Raw genomic sequence first — 19,378 nt, 5'->3', positions numbered from 1 at the left:
AAAGACAAGAAAGACCTTATTCAAGGCCATTGCAATAGGGGAGGTAGATTAAACTCAACTCCGCTGAAACAAAGGTGGGAAAGTTTTTTTTTTCTTTTTTCTTTTTTTTTATATATTTTATTGATTTTTTTACGGAGAGGAAGAGAGAGGGATAGAGAGTTAGAAACGTCGATGAGAGAGAAACATCGATCAGCTGCCTCTTGCACACCCGCTACTGGGGATGTGCCCGCAACCAAGGTACATGCCCTTGACCGGAATCGAACCTGGGACCCTTGAGTCCGCAGGCCGACGCTCTATCCACTGAGCCAAACCGGTTTCGGCAAAGGTGGGAAAGTTTTTAAGCGCTGGGCAGGCTAATGAAAAGTACTGGAGGATATTAGGGGAGGTTGGTCAAAGTGGCTAGGTTACTTTGATAATTTGTGCTTAGGCCCTACCCTCCTTCAGAGATTGAAGGGATAGGAGCACAATGTTTCTTAAAGACTGCATTTTAAAGGCATGACACCCAGGACCTTGAGAAAGGACTTTTCTTTGCTGGGAGGTGTGTGTGTGTGTGTGTTTTATTACTGGTTAAATCTCCCAACTAGTCATTGTTCTGTTCAGATTTTTTTCTTTCTTTATGATTCAATCTTTTTTTAAAAAATATATTTTATTGATTTTTTACAGAGAGGAAGGGAGAGGGACAGTTAGAAACATTGATGAGAGAGAAACATCGATCAGCTGCCCCCTGCACACACCCGCAACCAAGGCACAGGCCCTTGACCAGAAACGAACCTGGGATCCTTCAGTCCGAAAGTCGACGCTCTATCCACTGAGCCAAACCAGCTACGGCTCATGATTCAATCTTGATAGGTTATATCTTTCGAGGAATTTCTTCTAGGTTATCTAATTTGTTTATATATAATTGTTCATAGTAGTTTCTTATGATTCTTATCCGTGTTATCAGTTGTAATGTCTCTTCTCTTATTCCTGACTTCATTTATTTGGGTCTTCTTTTTTTTCTTAGTTTAGCTAAAGGTTTGTCTATTTTGTTTTCAAGAAAACAGTTCAGTTTCATTGATATTTTCTATTATCTTTTTAATCTCCATTTCACTTATTTTCACTCTGAAATTTATTATTTCCTTCCCTTTAATAACATTGTACTTGGTTTGTCCTTTTCCTATGTCCTTTATGTATAAAGTTAGATTGTTTTATTTGAGATCTTTCTTTGTTTTTAATGTAGGAGTTTATTGCTATAAACCTCCCTCTTAGAACTGCTTTGGCTGCATCCCATAAATTTTGAAATGCTGTGTTCATTTCCATTTGTCTGTGGGTATTTCTTTTACTTCCCCTTTGATTTCTTCTTTGACATACTGGTTGTTCAGGAGCATGTTGTTTAAGCTCCATATATTTGTGAATATTACAGTTTTCATCTTGTAACTGATTTCAAGTTTCATATCATTGTGGTTAGAAAAGATGCTTGGTACGATGTCAATCCTCTTAAATTTACCAAGACTTGTGCCCTAACAAGATCGATTCTAAAGAATGCTCCATGTGCACCTGAGAAGAATGTGTATTCTATTGTTAGATGGAATGTATTGTATGCCTATCAGGTCCATCAGATTTAACATGCAGTTTAAGTCCAATGTTTTCCCATTGATTTTCTGTCTGAATAATCTATCCATTGTCAAAAGTGGGGTATTGAAGCCCCTGACCATTAATGTATTCCTGTCTATTTTTCCCTTCAGATCTGTTCATATATGCTTTATATATTAGGTGCTCCAATATTGGGTGCATAATTGGTGGTCTTAATAGAGCTGTAGGTAGAAGTCAAACAATCACAGAAGGCTATGGAACAAAATAACAAAACAAACATCTATCTATCTTCACCCTACTACATATATTTATTTTTTCAGTTTGTATTTTTATCTACTAGTTTAGCCTATGATTAGAAATATTTATATTTTTATAGGTTCAATGAGAATTAAATTCTCTAAAATTCTCAAGAAAGTTTTACTACTAGAATCTATCAATATTTTAAAATGATAGGTTGTAAAGCATTAATAAAAGAAATTTAGGATGACTGCATTTGGTGGGTAGAGATTTGATGTAGAGGAAGTAAAGCCAATAATCTGTACAAAGTGTTGACAAATTATTTTGTCTCAAATTAGGTCAAAGTGAGAATTTCTACAAAGACAACTTCATAGAAATACACAGTATAGAATTGTGTTAGAACTATTCAAAATAAGAAAGAAAAAAAAAAGGCAGGGAAATGTCAAACAAGATAAGGAAAGAAAGGAAGTAACATTTGTTGAGGTTCTAATTATGTGATAATCACTGAGCAAAATACCTTTCACAAATTATTTCATTAAACCCAATCAATCACCCAGCCAGGTAGCATTGGTCTCATTCTACATATGAGAAAGCTGAGCATCTGAGTAGTTAACTTGCCCCAGTCACTGAGCCAGTAAATAGAAGCAGGATTCAAAATCCATACCAGTAAGACTTCAAAGTCCATTTTCTTTTTTTTTTTTTAACACAACATACAATTTGGAATTCTGCCCATTGCTGAAATTTTGTTGAAGTAAAAATCTAAGTTTAAGCAGAACTTAATCTACAGTAGGGTTTGCAGTGTAGGCCCTGTTTTTATATGCCTTTGAGCTATGAATAATTTTTGCATCTTTATAGTATTGTGAAAAAAGAAAAACATGATGTAACTAAAATATTTACTATCTGGCTCTTTACAGAGAAAGTTAACCAACCTTTAATCTAAAGAAAAACTTGGTTTCAGTTAAATTTTTTTTATATTATCCTTTTTATTTTCTGTGAAATAAAAAATAACTGGTTAATATTTTTTACTTTAAATATAAATACATATAATGTGCTTTAAGTTTTAGAAGCTAGTAGTAGGAAACTCAAGATCACCTTCCAGGTAGAAGATTATTTGCATTATAATAAGACTAGGCACAAGAAAATTTAAAATCTAGCTCCCTAATGCATTTTCAATGATTTTCTTTCTAGGCAACTTTTCTGAATTTGGTAACGGTTTCCTTTCTCTATGAGTAAAAGGACAGCCCTTCCTGCTTCCCTTTCCTTACACTGTACTGCCCCTCACATTTCTACATGGTACTCATTTTTTTTCTCACCTTTCTTAGATATGCTTTTTTTTTTTAAAAAAAAAACTTTGTAAGGTAGGTAGAGATGATGTGTGTCATTATCCACATTTAACAGGTGAAAAATAATGTGATATACCCAAATAATGCAAGTTACCAACACTCACCAAGTCCTGCTTCTACAAAGGGTTTTGTTTTAATAAATTTCTTAGCACACCCCCTCCCCCCAAAAAAAAACAACACACACACACACAAAAAAAAAAAACAACACACACACACACACACACACACACACACACACACACACACACCTAATCTGAGCTAATGCTTTCATGGACTTTTGATTTTATTATCTTATTACCAAAGGTAGTGTGTCAGCCACTGAGGTGTAATCCCATCAAGAAAGAACTGGCCTATCACCTGTGAGGAGCACAACAAAGTGAAAACCTCCCGAGGCGGGATCATTAGGAATCTCCAGAGCATGTGAGCCAAGGCTATACTCTACCTGGGCAGCTCCTGTCCGACAATGACCATGGGGGGGGGGGGGGTGCTGTGTGGCCTATTCTACCTCATCAGAGATTCTTCTTGTGGACATTGGTTCTTCTGCTGCTCCCTGAGGGTTAGCTGAGCTTTGTCAGAACTGCATCATAGTCTGAGCTCTCCCTGCCCAATCCTCCTTGTCCCCTTTCCTTTCCTGGGTGTCATATCAACACCCCACTCTGAAAGCATCCCTTGTCCAATCCTGCTTCTTGTCCTTTTGCTCTCATAGGTAATATACGTCCTTCCCCAATAAAGCCATTACACTCCTAATTCTGTCTCAGCATCTGTTCCTCTGAGAACTGGACTTGACACAGATGGTCTGTAAATCACAGCCTTGATTAAAAGCGCTACACACACAAAAAGATGAAAACAAAGTTGCTTTTGATGACCGTGAAAAATACAACTTTCCTACACTAAACAAGCCTGCCTCAAATACAACATCCTGTTTATCTACATGTGCCCCCATGTATGCCTCACTTCGTGTTCTGCACTTAAACCTTTACTCCCCATCTCCTTTGCTTCCTAATGTTGTAGGCGCTTACATTGCTTTAACTTTCCAAATGGATGGGTGACACGAGCAATGGAAGAACACCGGTGATGGCGCTTTGAAGGGAAGTGCATGGGAAGGGCTGTTGTCTTCAATTTGGCCCCCACGTGCTCTCCTCTACTTCCTGCCACACCTTCTGGATTCACAGTTTACTCCCTGGATTCACCACTGATGAATGCTAGGGAATAGATCCCTTTCACCAACAGGCAGCTGACTGGGTTTTCATTTGTGTCCACACGGATTTACTATTTTAAAATGCACGAAGTTATTCTACTTTTATTTATGTCTTGGACCCACATTTACAAGCTGTAAGTTCCTAGTGAACAAAAGGAAGGATAATGTTATATAACTTGTTTGTATTCACCAACAGCACCCACTCTAAGGTCTTGTGCACAGCAGGCTTAAATAAATTTCCATTGATTAGACTTGATGGTAATAATTGGACAAACTGATGTAAATTCTTTTCAATAGACAGCTGAGTGCCAAGCATGATAAACTATTGACAACTGTAATTTAAAAAAAAAAAAAGAAAAATGAATGCATATTATTTTGAATATAGTTGTGAACTGAACAACACTGGCTTGAACTGCATAGATTGAACAACACTGGCTTGAACTGCATAGATTTTTTTTCCCAATAAATATCATAAATGTATTTTCTCTTAATGTGAGAATGTGATTTACTTAATCACATTTTCTTTTATCTGGCTTAGTTTATTGTAAGAGGACAGTACATAATACATATAACATACAAAATACATGTTAATCAACAGTGGGCTATTGTTTTGAAGAAGTCAAGTCATATGTAGCTTTTCGGCTGTGCAGAAGTGGGGGCGGGGCTGTCTGTGCCCCCACATTGTTCAAGGGTCAACTGTACTTGCTATGTGAAAGCATCAAATGCTTCACAGAAGTGTAATTGTTTAACCCTCATGACCCTAAGACTAAACTATTTTAAGATGCCTTGAGGATGAAAAAATAGGATGAGGTTAGGTGCTCTGTACAAAACAAACTTACAGTAATTGGCAAAGTTGAGATGTGAGCCTCAATCAGTCTGACCAGAAGGCTGAGCATTTTCCCACATACAGGAAGGGAGATGGCATAACCACATCTACAAGTCTAGAGGTAACATGTACTCTGACAAAAATATATTAGATTTACATTTAATAGTATTTTAGAGTAAGGAGAGGGTATTTTGAATTGGGGAACTCAGAGAAAAGAAAGTTGAGCCTTGAAAAACCCTATATAATAAAAGCCTAATATGCAAATCGACCTGGTGATCGGGCGGCGCCAGGTCAGCTAAGACGGGTGCCAGTCAGAGGGAGGGGACGGCGATCAGGGGCAGCAGTGACTGGCAGCAGTGGTGGTGGGGCGGGGCCAGAGCTGCCCCCTGGTGGTCAGTGCGCTCCCACAGGGGGAGCGCCACTCACCCACAAGCTGGGCTCACGGCTGGCAAGCACAGTGGCGGTGGCAGGAGCCTCTCCCGCCTCTGCGGCAGCGCTAAGGATGTCCGATTGCAGCTTAGGCCAGCTCCCGTAAGCCAATAGTCGGACATTCTCCCAGGGTTCCCGGACTGCGAGAGGGAACAGGTCGGGCTGAGGGACACCCCCCAGGGCCCCCCCCCACCCCCCCCCCTCACCAAGAGCAGGAATTTTCGTGCATCAGGCCTCTAGTACCTAATATTTCCACAAATGGAATCAGGGAAGAAGAAATAATGCAAGAAGGAAAGCCAGGGTATAGGTCAGCATGTGCTGGGAGTGGAGAGTTTATTTGGACACAACACCAGAGAGAAAAACTGGTTAGCATTAGTTTATAGAAAGCTTTGAAACCCCACCAAGAAGCGGCGTATGACTGTTGTGTGCAAACAGAAGTTCCCAAAGGTATTTTGCAAGTAATAGTATTATCAGCACTGGCAGCAGCATAATGAGGCAACGGAAGCAGAGAGTGCACCAAGCAGCCACACTGACTCAGATGGAAGCATTTCTCAACATATGATACGATGGCCACGAACATGTCAGTTGGAGAAGGGCGCAAGAGATTCTGACACTGGAGGAGAAAGAAGGCGCTAATGTGAACAAACATCACTGCCCATTGGTAATGTCATTACTATGTTACCTTCACTTTGCAAATTCACATTAGAGAAGAAATATGTGTATATATTGTCCCAAAATGTGATTCACTTTTCAAGGACTTAATATTTTTGTGTACAATCTAATACCTTAGCATAATCTAGAATATTTAATATAAATAAATCCTTTTCATTAGCATAACCTGTTCTAGCAAGAAATGTGTCAGTTAAGCTCTCATTGTCAGAGACTGATGGAAATTATACTACTGGGGAGACAGTCACTACTCATGACTCTGTTTTAATGGCAATTTAGAAAACACTTTAAAAACTCCAGAAGAACATATAGAGGTACTCAGCAACTGTAGAGGCTCTTATACAAGAAGGCCAGCATTTATCTTATTTGAATATGGTATAATATTTTCCTATTCTATCAACAAGATACTGTAATGTGAAAATCTTCACAATAAACTAAATGCTTACTGACTAACGAAAATCACCATATGCCAAAAGGAGAAAGAAGCATGAAATGAGTAAGCAGCATGTTCAAGAAAATCATGCATATCTGTTATAAAACCTGCATGTAGCCTCATAGATACTACTATGTTTTGATATAAATCTGTGCTTCCTATTATTTTTATTACTAGAGGCCCGGTGTATGAAATTTGTGCACGGGTAGGGTCCCTAAGCCTGGCTGGCGATTAGGGCCGATCAGGTTCCCCGCCTCCTGGTCTCCTCCTTCCCTCACTCCCTCAGCACCCCGCCACCGCTGCTGCTGTTCACCTGCCATGTTCCACGCCGCCCCCTGGTGGTCAGTGCACATCATAGTGAGCGATCGAACTCCCAGTCGATCTCCCAAGGGAACAATTTGCATATTAGCCTTTTATTATATAGGATATAGTACTTCCTTGCTTCTACTCAACATCCCTACCTTGTTTCTGCCAGTAAAATAATGCTACAAATGATACATGTACGTTACCACTATTCAGCCTAGACAAAAAATACAACTTTTAAAACTTGCCAGCTTACTTTTCAAACATGATGTTTATTAGAATAAACACAAAGATATATTTTTCAAAAACATAGTCTGACCTTATCTTTTAGAGCGGTAAAAACCCTGCAATGTCTGGTTAATGATAGATGTGACATGTTCTTATACTTAAAATATCTGCTTCATAATGTTGGGTTTTTCTTTCTTCTAGTTCTCATAACTACTCATACTTCAAATTTGGAATTTTATCGTCTTATTTATCTTTACTTTCAGAGAGAGAGAGAGAGGAGAGAGACTAAAAGACATGCCCCTGAGGTTATATGGAGAAGAGGCAGAAAAGCTGTATCTCTTACAAATCATTATCTGTCCACTCCATCTACTGCTCCATCAGGCCCAAGTATATGATCCCTTAAATGGTACCATACACTCAAGCATCATAACAACATACTGAGGTATATTTAGCAGTGTTTGAAATGATATTAGCATTTTTATTCCAAGACCTGCTTTTCTACTCCAACCTGGTTCTTTCAGCAACATATGGAGGCCTATTTGATCAACTAGGGCTGTGACTTAATATACTTTGATGACTTTAGGTTGAAATTCCCTCAATAATTCAGAGGCTCAGAATTGCTCCTTTACTAAAAATGCGTTCACCTATAAAAGAAAACCTTTCCAATTATAGTCTATTTCCAATTTGTCCTTTTGACACAAGTTCTCAAGGATTATACAAAAGAACCTCTCTTTATAATTTCTAATGTGATATCAAAGCATGTAACTTGTGTCTGTCCTTTAACAAATAGGCAATGGAAGAGGCTAATCTGAATTGCATCCAATTTATGGCCTTCCTCTTTGTCTAAATCAAATCTGAACTTGAGACTTCAACATGTCAGAAGCATTCTCAGAGCATGGTACATCTGTAAACAGCAGATACTCACAGAATGTTAGCTGATATAATCTGTCATTGCTATAATATTATAAAAACATTCACTACATATAAGCTGTGTCTACATAAACACAGCCATCCAACACTCAAAACAGCTCCCTGTTCTACATTAACTGCAACTCTATTGTCTTCAAAGACAGTATTTGAGGTTGCCAGCAATGAGGCCATTCTTACACGCAGAGAACCTAAACAGGGGTACCTCTTAACCCATCCAATTTATACAACCCAATGAGTATATTCAGAATTCAGAAATGCCATTTTCCCATTCTAACTGGTAAAAGGAAGAGAAAAAACCTATATGTAGCCTTCTGTGGGTCAGGATGCTCAAATATTTTGGTTATAAACAGTTCTTTGGTGGATGTCTATGATCAAACTTCATCCTGGACAGAACTTCAATTATTAAGTCTAATTCAATACCATTTTCTTAACAACTAATCAGAACATCATGTCTTTTCTCCATAAATCCAAATACTTGCTGAGGAGCCCAATAAAATATCCTACTGTCATAAGTCTAACAATTATAAAAAATATTATTTTCTATCTATTACTTACTGTTTACTATGTGCTTGATATTGGTCTAAGAATCTCACACGTTTAAATCATTTGATCTTTAAAATATCTCTTTGATGTACTGTTATCCTTATTTTTAGATGTGGACGTGGAAGAACTGAGAGGTAAATAATAAGGCTAAGAACAAAGAGCTAACAAGAGGCAGAGCCAGAACTCTGAGCCAGGGTGTCTGATTCCGGAGCTTCTGGCCTTAACGATGCTGCACTGAATCCCCAACATAACTGAAAGTTGTGCAAATAGTCACCACCTTCTATCAAATGTTTTGTCTGGGATTAAGGGGAGGTAAATACCCTTCTTTTTATATCTTCCTACCTTGAACAAGACCATTTAGCTCCAGAATAAAAAAGGAGACAGTATCATAAAGCGCAGGTCCCACCACACATATTTAAGAACTAACTGCTTGAGGCGCATGGATCTGGTGATGGTGGGGGTGGGGGTGGAGTGTTGGGGGGCTGGAGAGATTGAGAAAAAAAGAGAGAGAACTCATGGACAACAGTGTGGTGACTGCAGGGGGAGGGGATGGAGGTGGAAGAGGGCATGGAGGAGATAAATGGTGATGAAAAATATAAATTTTAAAAAATAAGAGAGACTTACATTTTACAAAATAGGGAGGGACCTAACTGGTTGAAGATCCTATGTGTAAGAACAAATCACGTTAAAAACATGAACTGATTTGGCCCTGCCTGGAGTGGCCCCAGGGAAAATAAGAGAGAATACTTCTTTCTGCCCTCTGTTCTGACTTTCCCCTTTCCTTTTTCTTCCCCTATTCTGGTGCCCAAAGTTCATACATGGCCAAAATACACTGGTATTCATGCTAAGGTGTTAACAGCTTACATGGAACAGAACATTATCCTGAGATTTTTATTAACATTTTTTGGAAAATGTATTATCTAAGTCCCTGAATTAGTTTGGCAGGACAGCTATAACAAAGTCCCACAAACTAGATGACTTAAACAATACAAACTTATTGTCTCATAGTTCTGGGGCTAGAAGACTAAAATCAAGGTGTAGGAGGGCTGGTTGCTGCTGTTGGCTGTGAGGGAGAACCTGCCCATGCCTCCCTCCTACGCTTCTGGTAGTCTCAGTTCCTCGGCTTGAAGAAGCCATTCTCTGTCTCTTCGCATAGTCTTTCCTCTCTGATGTCTCCCCTTTTATAAGAAAGACAATCATGAGATGACTTTTCCCTAGTCATCTTATCTTAACTCAAAAAGATCCTACTTCCATATATTTACATTCACAGATACTAGGGGTTGGGACTTCAGCATCTCTTGAGGGGACACACTCCAACCAACAGGAGTCTCCATTCTCAGTTTCTCTTTCGGAATATGCTGACAGATCTCCATCTATAAGAAAACACTCATAATGGCTATATTAAGCAGTAAAGATCTCTTGACACAGTTGGATAGATTTCTCCCAATAGGAATTTAAGAAGTCTACAAATGGCTTATTTGCTGAACTTGGCTATACCTGTTGGGCTTTACCTGTTATTCCTGAACACTGAGTAGTAAATTCACTTATGCATTAACCTACCCAGTTTCTCATTACTTATTTATTGAGTGCTTATTATATGCATGTTCTGTGCCAGCTGCTGGATGCACATCAGTGAATCAGACACAATCCCTGTTTCCCTGTTTATAAGACTAGAAACTTCTCCTCTTGATGGACACTTACTAAAAAAAAAAAATCACACCTCGTTCTGAACCAATAGCTTCGTACATCAGATTTGTGGCTAACAACTGGTTTTATCCAGGAAGTCAGAGGCAATGAAAGCTAAAGGGGGCCAAAGAGATCACTCGATAGAGGCTATTCAATTACTGCAAGTTGTGGCAGGGAACCTACTGCAATATGTACTTTTTTAAAAAGAGGAAAAGTGAGCTTAAGTACAATTAGAATAGAAATTGTATTCCCTTTTTCTCATGAATTTTAGAGCAAAGAAGAAAGTGGAAGAAATAAAACTTTATTTGATAACCAGAGGCCCGAAGCACGAAATTCGTGCAAGGGACTCAGCCCTAGCAGCCGCGGCGGCTTGCCTCTGCCCTTGCAGCCCCAGCTTCATCTGGAAGGTCGTCCGGAAGGACATCCAGAAGGCCATTTGGCTGTCCAGTCTGATGAGCATATTATGCTTTTGTTATTATAGATTAGGAATGATGTAATTTTGTTAAGTGTGGTTAATGGCATTGTTATAATAAGAACTGTCCTTGTTCTTCAGAAATGCAATAAATATTTAAGTATTTGGAAGCAAAATTTCTTGATATCTATAATTTATTTTAAAATTTTCAGCCAAAAAATAGATAAAAAACAAAATTTCAAAACCTTAATTTTTAAGTCAAAGTGGTGGGTATATGGAATCCTCTATTACTGGGAATATTTTTAAAAATTAAAAAAAAAAAGGTATCCGCCTAGAGGCAAAATTACATACTTAACAAATTCTCACCTGTCTCAGAGTCTCAGTCCTGGCAAGTAAGCTCCACAAAATACTAATTTTGAATATGGAGAACATAGCTTCTAAATTATATTTATGAGGTTGTTTTCTTCAATATTTTTTACTCATCATCATTCTCCAATAAGACTTAGTAATCCACATTCATATAGATGTCATTTACATAGTATTTTGAAATGAGAATTTTAAAAATATGGATCTAATCTGATTTAAAATCAGGCATCATAACATACACATGTTAAGAATAAATTCTGATAACAGGAACACTATTAAGTATCAGATAACAGAGTTAAAAATGGTAGTATTAACACATTATAGAATATGTGATGGAAATAAAATTTGGGGATGACTTTATTTTCATTTGACACCTAATACTGAAAGAATCCCAAAATAGTAAGTGACAGAATTGATCTATCAATACCACATACATACAAGTTATTAAATTTCAAAAACAACAAATTCATATGACAAATAATTATACTGAAACAAATAATCCAGCAAAAGTGTATATTTTAAATAATATTAAACTCAAGAATGTTTAAAGTTCAAGTAACTAAAATCATATGAACAAATTTCAATATCTCTTTACTCAACTAAATAATACAGCAGAACCTCACTACAAAGAACATAACACGCATGCTCTAAGTGACTACATACACCACCATGTGATTTAATCCAGAGTATAACCCTATCCACCTGATACCACATAAATTTAATAGCAGTACCAGCTGTGCCATCTAGTAATAGTATGGTATCACACCAAGCTAAGACACATAACAGTCCTCTGGAGATAATGAAACACGGACATATGTTACAGGACTAAATTTCATGCGTGTTCAACAAAGAAAAGGTTATCTCTAAATGGCAAACACATCTTGTACACATATCATGCAAAGTTCTTACAAACACATTCACACTCCATCTTACAAGTAACTGTGATTGATAAATGGATTGTGTTAGAATTCCCTCTAGCAAACAGTGAACAAGCAGCTTTAATGAGGCTTATGACCCTACCCTGCGGATATCCTAGGGAATCTGAAAGTGAGTATTTGCCGCAAGACACAGGTCAGTTGCTATGATTCCTGCTCCCAGAACATTAAAATTTGCTTAAATTTAAACACTTGAACTTCTTTAGCTATGCAACAACAGGCAAGACACCTGGGAAACATTATTAGAAACATTACCTTCTGCAATGAACTTGAAAAACACATTTTCAAACCTATACGTTCATGTGGACCAATGTCATCCCAATAAATTTAATAAATAAAATAAAAAATAAAACTAAAAAACGAACAAACATGTTTTCAGAGAATCACAGAATTTTAGGACTAGAAGGAACTTTTGAGACCACCTAGTCAAAGCCCCACATATTATACACTAGAAAGCCAAAGTCCACACAGGTTAAATCATTTGCTGAGGGCTGCAATTCTCTCAGTGTCAGAACTGGGCTAAACCCGGGTCTCTTGATTGTCAGTCCAGCATAACCCTAAGTCATGACAGGCTTCCTAAGGCCTATTTATCACTCCTGATACTGATGTGGAAAACTGTCCTCCTCTACCTGTGAGGCCTCCTCTTCAACTGAGCGGGCGGTTTGGAGGACAGAAACACGTGGAGCATGGGCGCGCTGAACAATCAAGGTATTCCCTCATGTAATGTTCACTTAAATATTCAACTACATTTTTTATAGACTCATTTTTAATATAGTGGCTACTAGCCACCTGGAGTTCTTAAAATTTAAATTAATTAAAATTCAACTTTTCCCCTATGTTTTCTTCTAGTTTTATATTTCAGGTCTTACATTTAAGTCTTTAATCCATTTCGGGTTAATTTCTGTGTATAGTGTGAGATAAAAGTCCAATTTCATTCTTTTGCATGTAGACATCCAGCTTTCCCAACACCATTTTTTGAAGAGACTGTCCTTTTCCTGTTGGTGCCCTGGTCAAAGATTACTTGATCATGTATGCCTGGGTTTATTTCTGAGCTCTCTACTCTGTTCCATTGGACTGTTTTGTTTTGTTTTTATGCCAATAGCATAGTGTTTTAATTACTCTAGCACTGTAATATAGTTTGAAATCAGGAACTATAATGTCCCCAGCTTTGTTCTTTCTCAAGATTGCTCTGACTATTCAGGGTCTTTTGTAGTTCCATACAAACTCTAAGATGGTATTTTCTATTTCTATGAAAAAATGACATTGAAATTTTGATAGAGATTGCACTGAATCTGTAAATTGCTTTGGGTAGTAAGGATATTTTAACGATATTAATTCTTCCAATTTACAAACACAGGTCTTAGCAATGATTTTTTGCATATACACCAAAAGCACAGGCAACAAACCCAAAACAAACAAGAGTACTTCAAACTAAAAAGATTCTATACAGCCAAGAAAACCATCAACAACATAACAAGGCAACCTATGGGATGGAACAAAATATTTGCAAACCATGTATCTGATAAGGGGTTAATATCCAAAATATATAAGAACTCATTAACAACAACAACAAAAACAAACCCAACTAACCCTATGTCTCCATAGTTTTGCCTTTTCCAAAATGTTATGTAATTGGAATTATACAGATTTTCACTTAATAATATGCATTACTTAAGGTTCCTCCATGCCTGTTCATGTCTTGCTCATTTCTTTTTAATATTGAGTAATACTGCCCTATCCAGATATGCTACAATTTATCTATTCGCCTATTAAAGGACATCTTTGTTGCTTTAAATTTTGACAATTACAAAGAAAGCTGCTATATACACCTATGAGTAGGTTTTTGTGTGGTTTTACGTTTTCAACTCCTTCAGGAAAATCGCAAGGAGTATAACTGCTAAATCAAATATTAAGAATATGTTCAATTTGTAAAACTACCAAATGATCCTCCACAGTGGTCATACCATTTTGCATTCCCAACACCAATGAATAAGAGTTCCTGTTGCTTCACGTTCTAGCCAGCATTTGGTGATGTACCCACAATTCAAATGCTTAATGGCCACATGTTTACATGTGGCTAATGGCTACTGCACTGGACAATAATATACAGAATATGTCCATCATCACAGAAAGTTCTACTGGAAATGCTGCTCTATTGAAAGCTTAATTGTTTATACACAAGAGGAGCTAATGTGACAGTTTTTTATTTTTTCTCTACATAAAACCCATCTCTGCTCCCACTGGATACTGATGGGTCTTTGTATTTGCTCAGGTCAAATTCCTGTTCAGCCACTTGGGAACTAGTTGCCCATTAGCAAATTATTTTACCCTCCGAGTCTCAATTTCCTCATCCTAATCACTTATTAGTTTAGTGCATTAAAAGTTAGATAAGCAAGGTTAAGATAAATTACAACATTCATCATGTTAAGTTCTCATTTGTAAACCCATCTGGATTAGGAGTTGGTTGTTTTTTAATATCTCAGTATGGCACTTTGAGGACTCTTTATGAAAGCAAAGTTTAGTATTGTATTTACCCGATCTGGATTTTTGTAACCCAAGAGTAGATTCGCTGCTTTTATATCACCATGAACATACTCATTTTCATGTATATATTCCAGTACATCCAACTGTGAAAAGAAATAAATAAGGTTATACTAACGTCTATTTATAACTCATGATCAACTTGAAGATTTTGAGTTTAGAATAACATTTACTTTTATTTTTTCATATTAATAATGATAGTGACATGCTTTGCAATTATTTACTTATCTTTTCTAAAGTATCACATGTACTGGCTACTCATCCTGAGAAAAGTTAAGTAAAATGGCCCACTAGTATCAAGTGTTTTAATTGAAACTCTAATGAAAGAAAACCAAGATTCAACAATGCCTGTGTGCTCCTAACAGCCCGGTGGCCAAATCACACTGTGCCAAGAGCGGAAACACAATAAAATCAGAGATCTAAACTGAAATAATCCTGAAGCCCACTCAGCAATTCCTTTCTCAAGGAATAATTATAAATCAAGTTTTGGGGACCCCAGAACAGAACACCTTGTCCATCAGCACAGAGAAAGGCATTCTCCCTCTGTATAGAAATAGGGTAAACCTTGGTCTCATCTTTGAATCCCTTGAGCCTTGCATGTTACCTACACTCAATAAACATTTGCTGGCTGGGTAGATGGGTGAATGGACAAATGGGAAAATTAATGAGATCTATTTGCCACATCCCAACCTGGCACCAGTATTTTCATTCTATTTAAAATGGAAATAAATAAAATGGGGCTTAGGCAAACCAAACACAAACAAGATAAGACAAATACGTGGTAGAAACAAAATGTGTGCATGGGTGCTATTAGGATTTCATTGCTCCTTATTTGGCAAAGTATGTATTATTCATTGCCATACTAATTACTGCCACCATCCCAAACTCACAATAAAAACTGTATAGCACCCCCATACCATCACGTTTAGTATGGGAAATAATATAATCTGCTATAGTTTGCATTATTATAAATATAACTGACAAAAGAGATGTTATTCTTATAGGAATGCAAGCTTGTTCTGGTATGTAAAACAAAGCTGTGTGGGGAAAATCAGATGGTAGAACCAATGCCTAATCGAATCTGTAGTGCCAAACACAGCACACTCTGTTACTTACAGAGCCCACCATTATCAATTTCACCGAAATAGCCCCTTACTCTCTGTAACTGACATTTCTAGAGCAATAATCCTTCCTCCCCTGATAATTCCACAAAGGGCAACACTTTGTAACAAGCAAATAATCTGAAAATAGAGCCGTGTAAAAGAACTCATTCCTTCTTACCATCCGAACACCTAGCTGCAGGACAGTTGACTTTCTGAAAGTACCATTCTGGTCAGAGATCTTCTGTAAATCCATTCCTAGTCTTTCCATTACCATAAATCTGTAACTGTAAGAGGAAGATGTCAAAAAGAGATCTTAAGATGGCAATTCCTGAAACTTTCTATTTATGAACTGAAAAAAAGAAAAAGTAGACCCAATCTAACAATAGAGAACAATGCAATATGAACCATTAGAGAACGAATGTACATTAATAATGCGGTTCTTTTGCAGAAAGATGTTATTTAGTATTTTACTTTGCAGTTAGTTTCCTAGAAGAGAATGCTGTGCTTAGACCACACTGTCTTAGATCAGCGGTCGCCAAGCTTTCCGACCTCACGGACCACCAGGGGTCCATGGACCACTGGTTGGCAACCGCTGTCTTAGATCACAGGGAAAAAAAAAATCTTTCTATATTAAATAGTCCTGAATTTAGTTCATTTTGACTCCATTACCTTCTCGCCATATAGCCTTGAACAAATTACTTGTCCATACAGAAAATGTTATTTATATTTGGTTTTGACCTTATAAAAGCATGTGTACTGTCTCTATCCATTTAGAAACATGCCTTTTCTTAAATGCACTTTTTCCTTCCTTCCTGTTTGGCACCTCTACCCCTTCTTTTCTTCCCTTCACGTACACACCCACAGAGGACCCTATTCTATATCTATCTATGTGTACACACATAAGCACAGACATATAGAAACTTGTCTTCATTTTACAAAAATGCAATCTTATTATATGCACTCTTCTACATCATACATTTTTCAGTAGGATCTCACTGAAATCCTTCCAAGTCAATGGGTATAGCTCTGACTGACTGACTCTAGGAGCTGTACAATATTGCATGCTAGGGATGTACCATGCTTAGCCATTCAGTCTCTTTTTGGCAGCCGTTTATTTTCTTACAAGATCATTGTTTGTTCATTTTGTTTTCATTTAAAGTATTTAAAGACCATCTGAGCAAAGCATTGACCTCTGAGCCTATTTTTTCACCTAAGAAAAAAGTATCACCTCTTTTAAAAGGCTGCTGAAAGGCCAAAATGGGTACCTAACAAATGACAGCATTTCTTTTTTCTTTTAATATTACTATTAGTGATTTATATGTGATTAGCTATATTTGGTGGTTTAAAAGATATTTCTAAAAATTGTTTTGCCTCTCCTCAAGAGATAGAGCTTCATTAATTCTCTCTTGAGTATGGGCAACTTTTAGTAACTTGTTCCTACCGAAACAAAGAATACAGTAGAAACGCTAGGCTATCACTTCTCACATTTGATTATAAAAAGACTGGCTTTCTTATTGGATGTATGCTCCTGTATGTGTGTGCGCCTCCCTCCCTCCTTTGAGTTACTTGGTCTAGGGGAAGCCAGCTGCCATGTCTTTGAAACACCAATGGGGAGACCTGCATGGAGAGGATCTTAGGCCTGCCAACAATGACATGAGTGAATTTAGAAGCAGATCTTCTTAGGCCTGCCAACAGCCACATAACTGGATTTAAAGCAGAACCTTCCCCAGTCTAGCCTTGAGATGACTGCAGCCCAACAGACAGCTGACAACATCCTCATATGAAGTCCTGAGCTAGAACCATTCAGATAAGGCAATTGTAGATAACTAGTGCCCAGGTGCACGGATTCATGCACATTGACAGGAAATTAATTAGAAGGTGGCCGGCAGGACGGGACTGGGCAAGACGGGCCGGACACACCCTGGAGCCAACCTCCCATAGTCCCTCCCCGACCAGCAGCACCTGGGGTAGCGCCATGGCTCGAAGGGCATCTGCGAAGTGAGCAAGATCCCTCCAGCAGGTGGGGTCCCTTGGCCTGGCCTGCGGGGATCAGGCCAAAACCGGCTCTCCGACATCCCCCGAGGGGTCCCGGATTGCAAGAGGGCAGTTCTCGGGGGACGCACCCCAGAATCAGGCTCCCTCTTCTCTGGTTCCGGGGTGCATCACCCAAAAACTGCTGCTGCCAAGACACTGCACTTGGTAGCTCCTGCATTGAGCGTCTGCCCCCTGGTGGTCAGTACATGTCATAGCTACCAGCCGGAGCATCTGCCCCCTGGTCATTGCGCATCCTAACTGCTGGTTAGACAGTTGCTTAGCCTTTTATATATATAGATGGGCCCACAGAAATTAAGATAATATTAGTTTGCCCATCCAGTGTGGCTCAGCATCAACCTATGAACCAGGAAGTCACGGTTCAATTCCTGGTCAGGGTACATGCCCAGGTTGCAGGCTTGATCCCTGAGTGGAAGGGGCATGCAGGAGGCAGCTGATCTATGATTCTCTTTGATCATTAATGTTTCTATCTCTCTCTCCCTCTCATTCCTCACTGAAATCAATAAAAAATATATATTTTTAAAAAAGAGATAATATCAGTTTGTTGTTAAAACACAGCACAGTTTGGGTAATTTTTTATATAGCAACAGGTAATTGGCCACATTAGTAATAGTGATTGGACAATATTTGATTACTAGAGACCCGGTGCACGAAATTGGTGCACTGGGGAGGTGTTCCTTCAGCCCAGCCTGCACCCTCTCGCAGTCTGGGAGCCCTTGGGGGATGTCCGACTGATGGCTTAGGCCCACCTCCCGAGCAGGCCTAAGCCGTCAGTTGGACATCCTTAGGGCTGACGTGGAGGCGGGAGAGGCTCCCGCCATTGCTACTGCACTCACCAGCCGGGAGCCTGGCTTCTAGCTGAGCGGGCACTCCCCTGGTGGGAGCGCACTGACCACCAGGGGGCAGGTCCTACACTGAGCGCATCATTGTAACTGGTCGTTCTGCCATTTGGTCGATTTGCATGTTAGCCTTTTATTATATAGAATAATAATTCCATTTTACCTTCTTCCCTTGAATTCAGTAAGACCAGATCCATAAAACACAGGAATTCCTAAATAATCAAGTTGTTTGCATTCTATCCATTTTTTTACTGCAAAGACAAATTTAATAGAAAAAAAGATATGTTTTTAGAAAGGTATTTCTTACTTTTACATTGATATTAAAACTTATTTAGCTAACCTAAATAGAAACAAGATCTTCCTAAAAAACTTTTATATATTAAATATATCTATCTAATGGCTTAAAATTCTATTGGAGAATTTTTAAATTAAATATGTTTTAACCAAAACAAAAGTAGTCATAGTCATAAAATATAGTTATCATGTACACAAATGTTTGTATTCATGAAAAAGGTAATTCCCTTCTATGCTAGTAAAATTTTTAAATATAACATGTTATCCACCAAAGGATTTTATTCCTTATTATTTAAAAATCTAAGGCCATGGTAGTAAAAACAAATAAACAAACAAACAAAACAGAAATTTGGCAGAGAAATCCTCTTACCCTGAAAGTATATTATAAAGAATTTTTTTAATTAAATGTAGCTTTGAAAAAAATCAAATCCACTTAAAC

At 38.1% G+C, this 19,378-nt stretch overlaps 1 protein-coding gene across 12 annotated transcripts in view; it reads right to left on the bottom strand.

Annotated features, from left to right (window-relative positions):
* The window catches only part of VRK2 (VRK serine/threonine kinase 2), a 103,888-nt gene that overhangs the window by 61,258 nt on the left and 23,252 nt on the right, over positions 1–19,378 (bottom strand). For all 12 annotated transcript variants that reach the window (XR_013814597.1, XM_079791553.1, XM_079791555.1 and 9 more), the window contains 3 exons: positions 18,809–18,896; positions 15,933–16,038; positions 14,645–14,737 (listed from right to left, as the gene is read on the bottom strand). Coding sequence is in view for 11 of the 12 variants with exons in the window: in XM_079791553.1 (XP_079647679.1) it covers positions 14,645–14,737; positions 15,933–16,038; positions 18,809–18,896 (287 nt within the window). In the remaining variant the exon portion in view is untranslated. The remainder of the gene's footprint in view (positions 1–14,644; positions 14,738–15,932; positions 16,039–18,808; positions 18,897–19,378) is intronic.

The sequence above is a fragment of the Cnephaeus nilssonii genome, assembly GCF_951640355.1.
Source record: "Cnephaeus nilssonii genome assembly, chromosome: 15".
Classification (NCBI taxonomy): Eukaryota; Metazoa; Chordata; class Mammalia; order Chiroptera; family Vespertilionidae; genus Cnephaeus; species Cnephaeus nilssonii.
The sequence above is the reverse complement of the archived record's forward strand: the minus strand, read 5'-3'. Positions and strand labels throughout refer to the sequence as shown.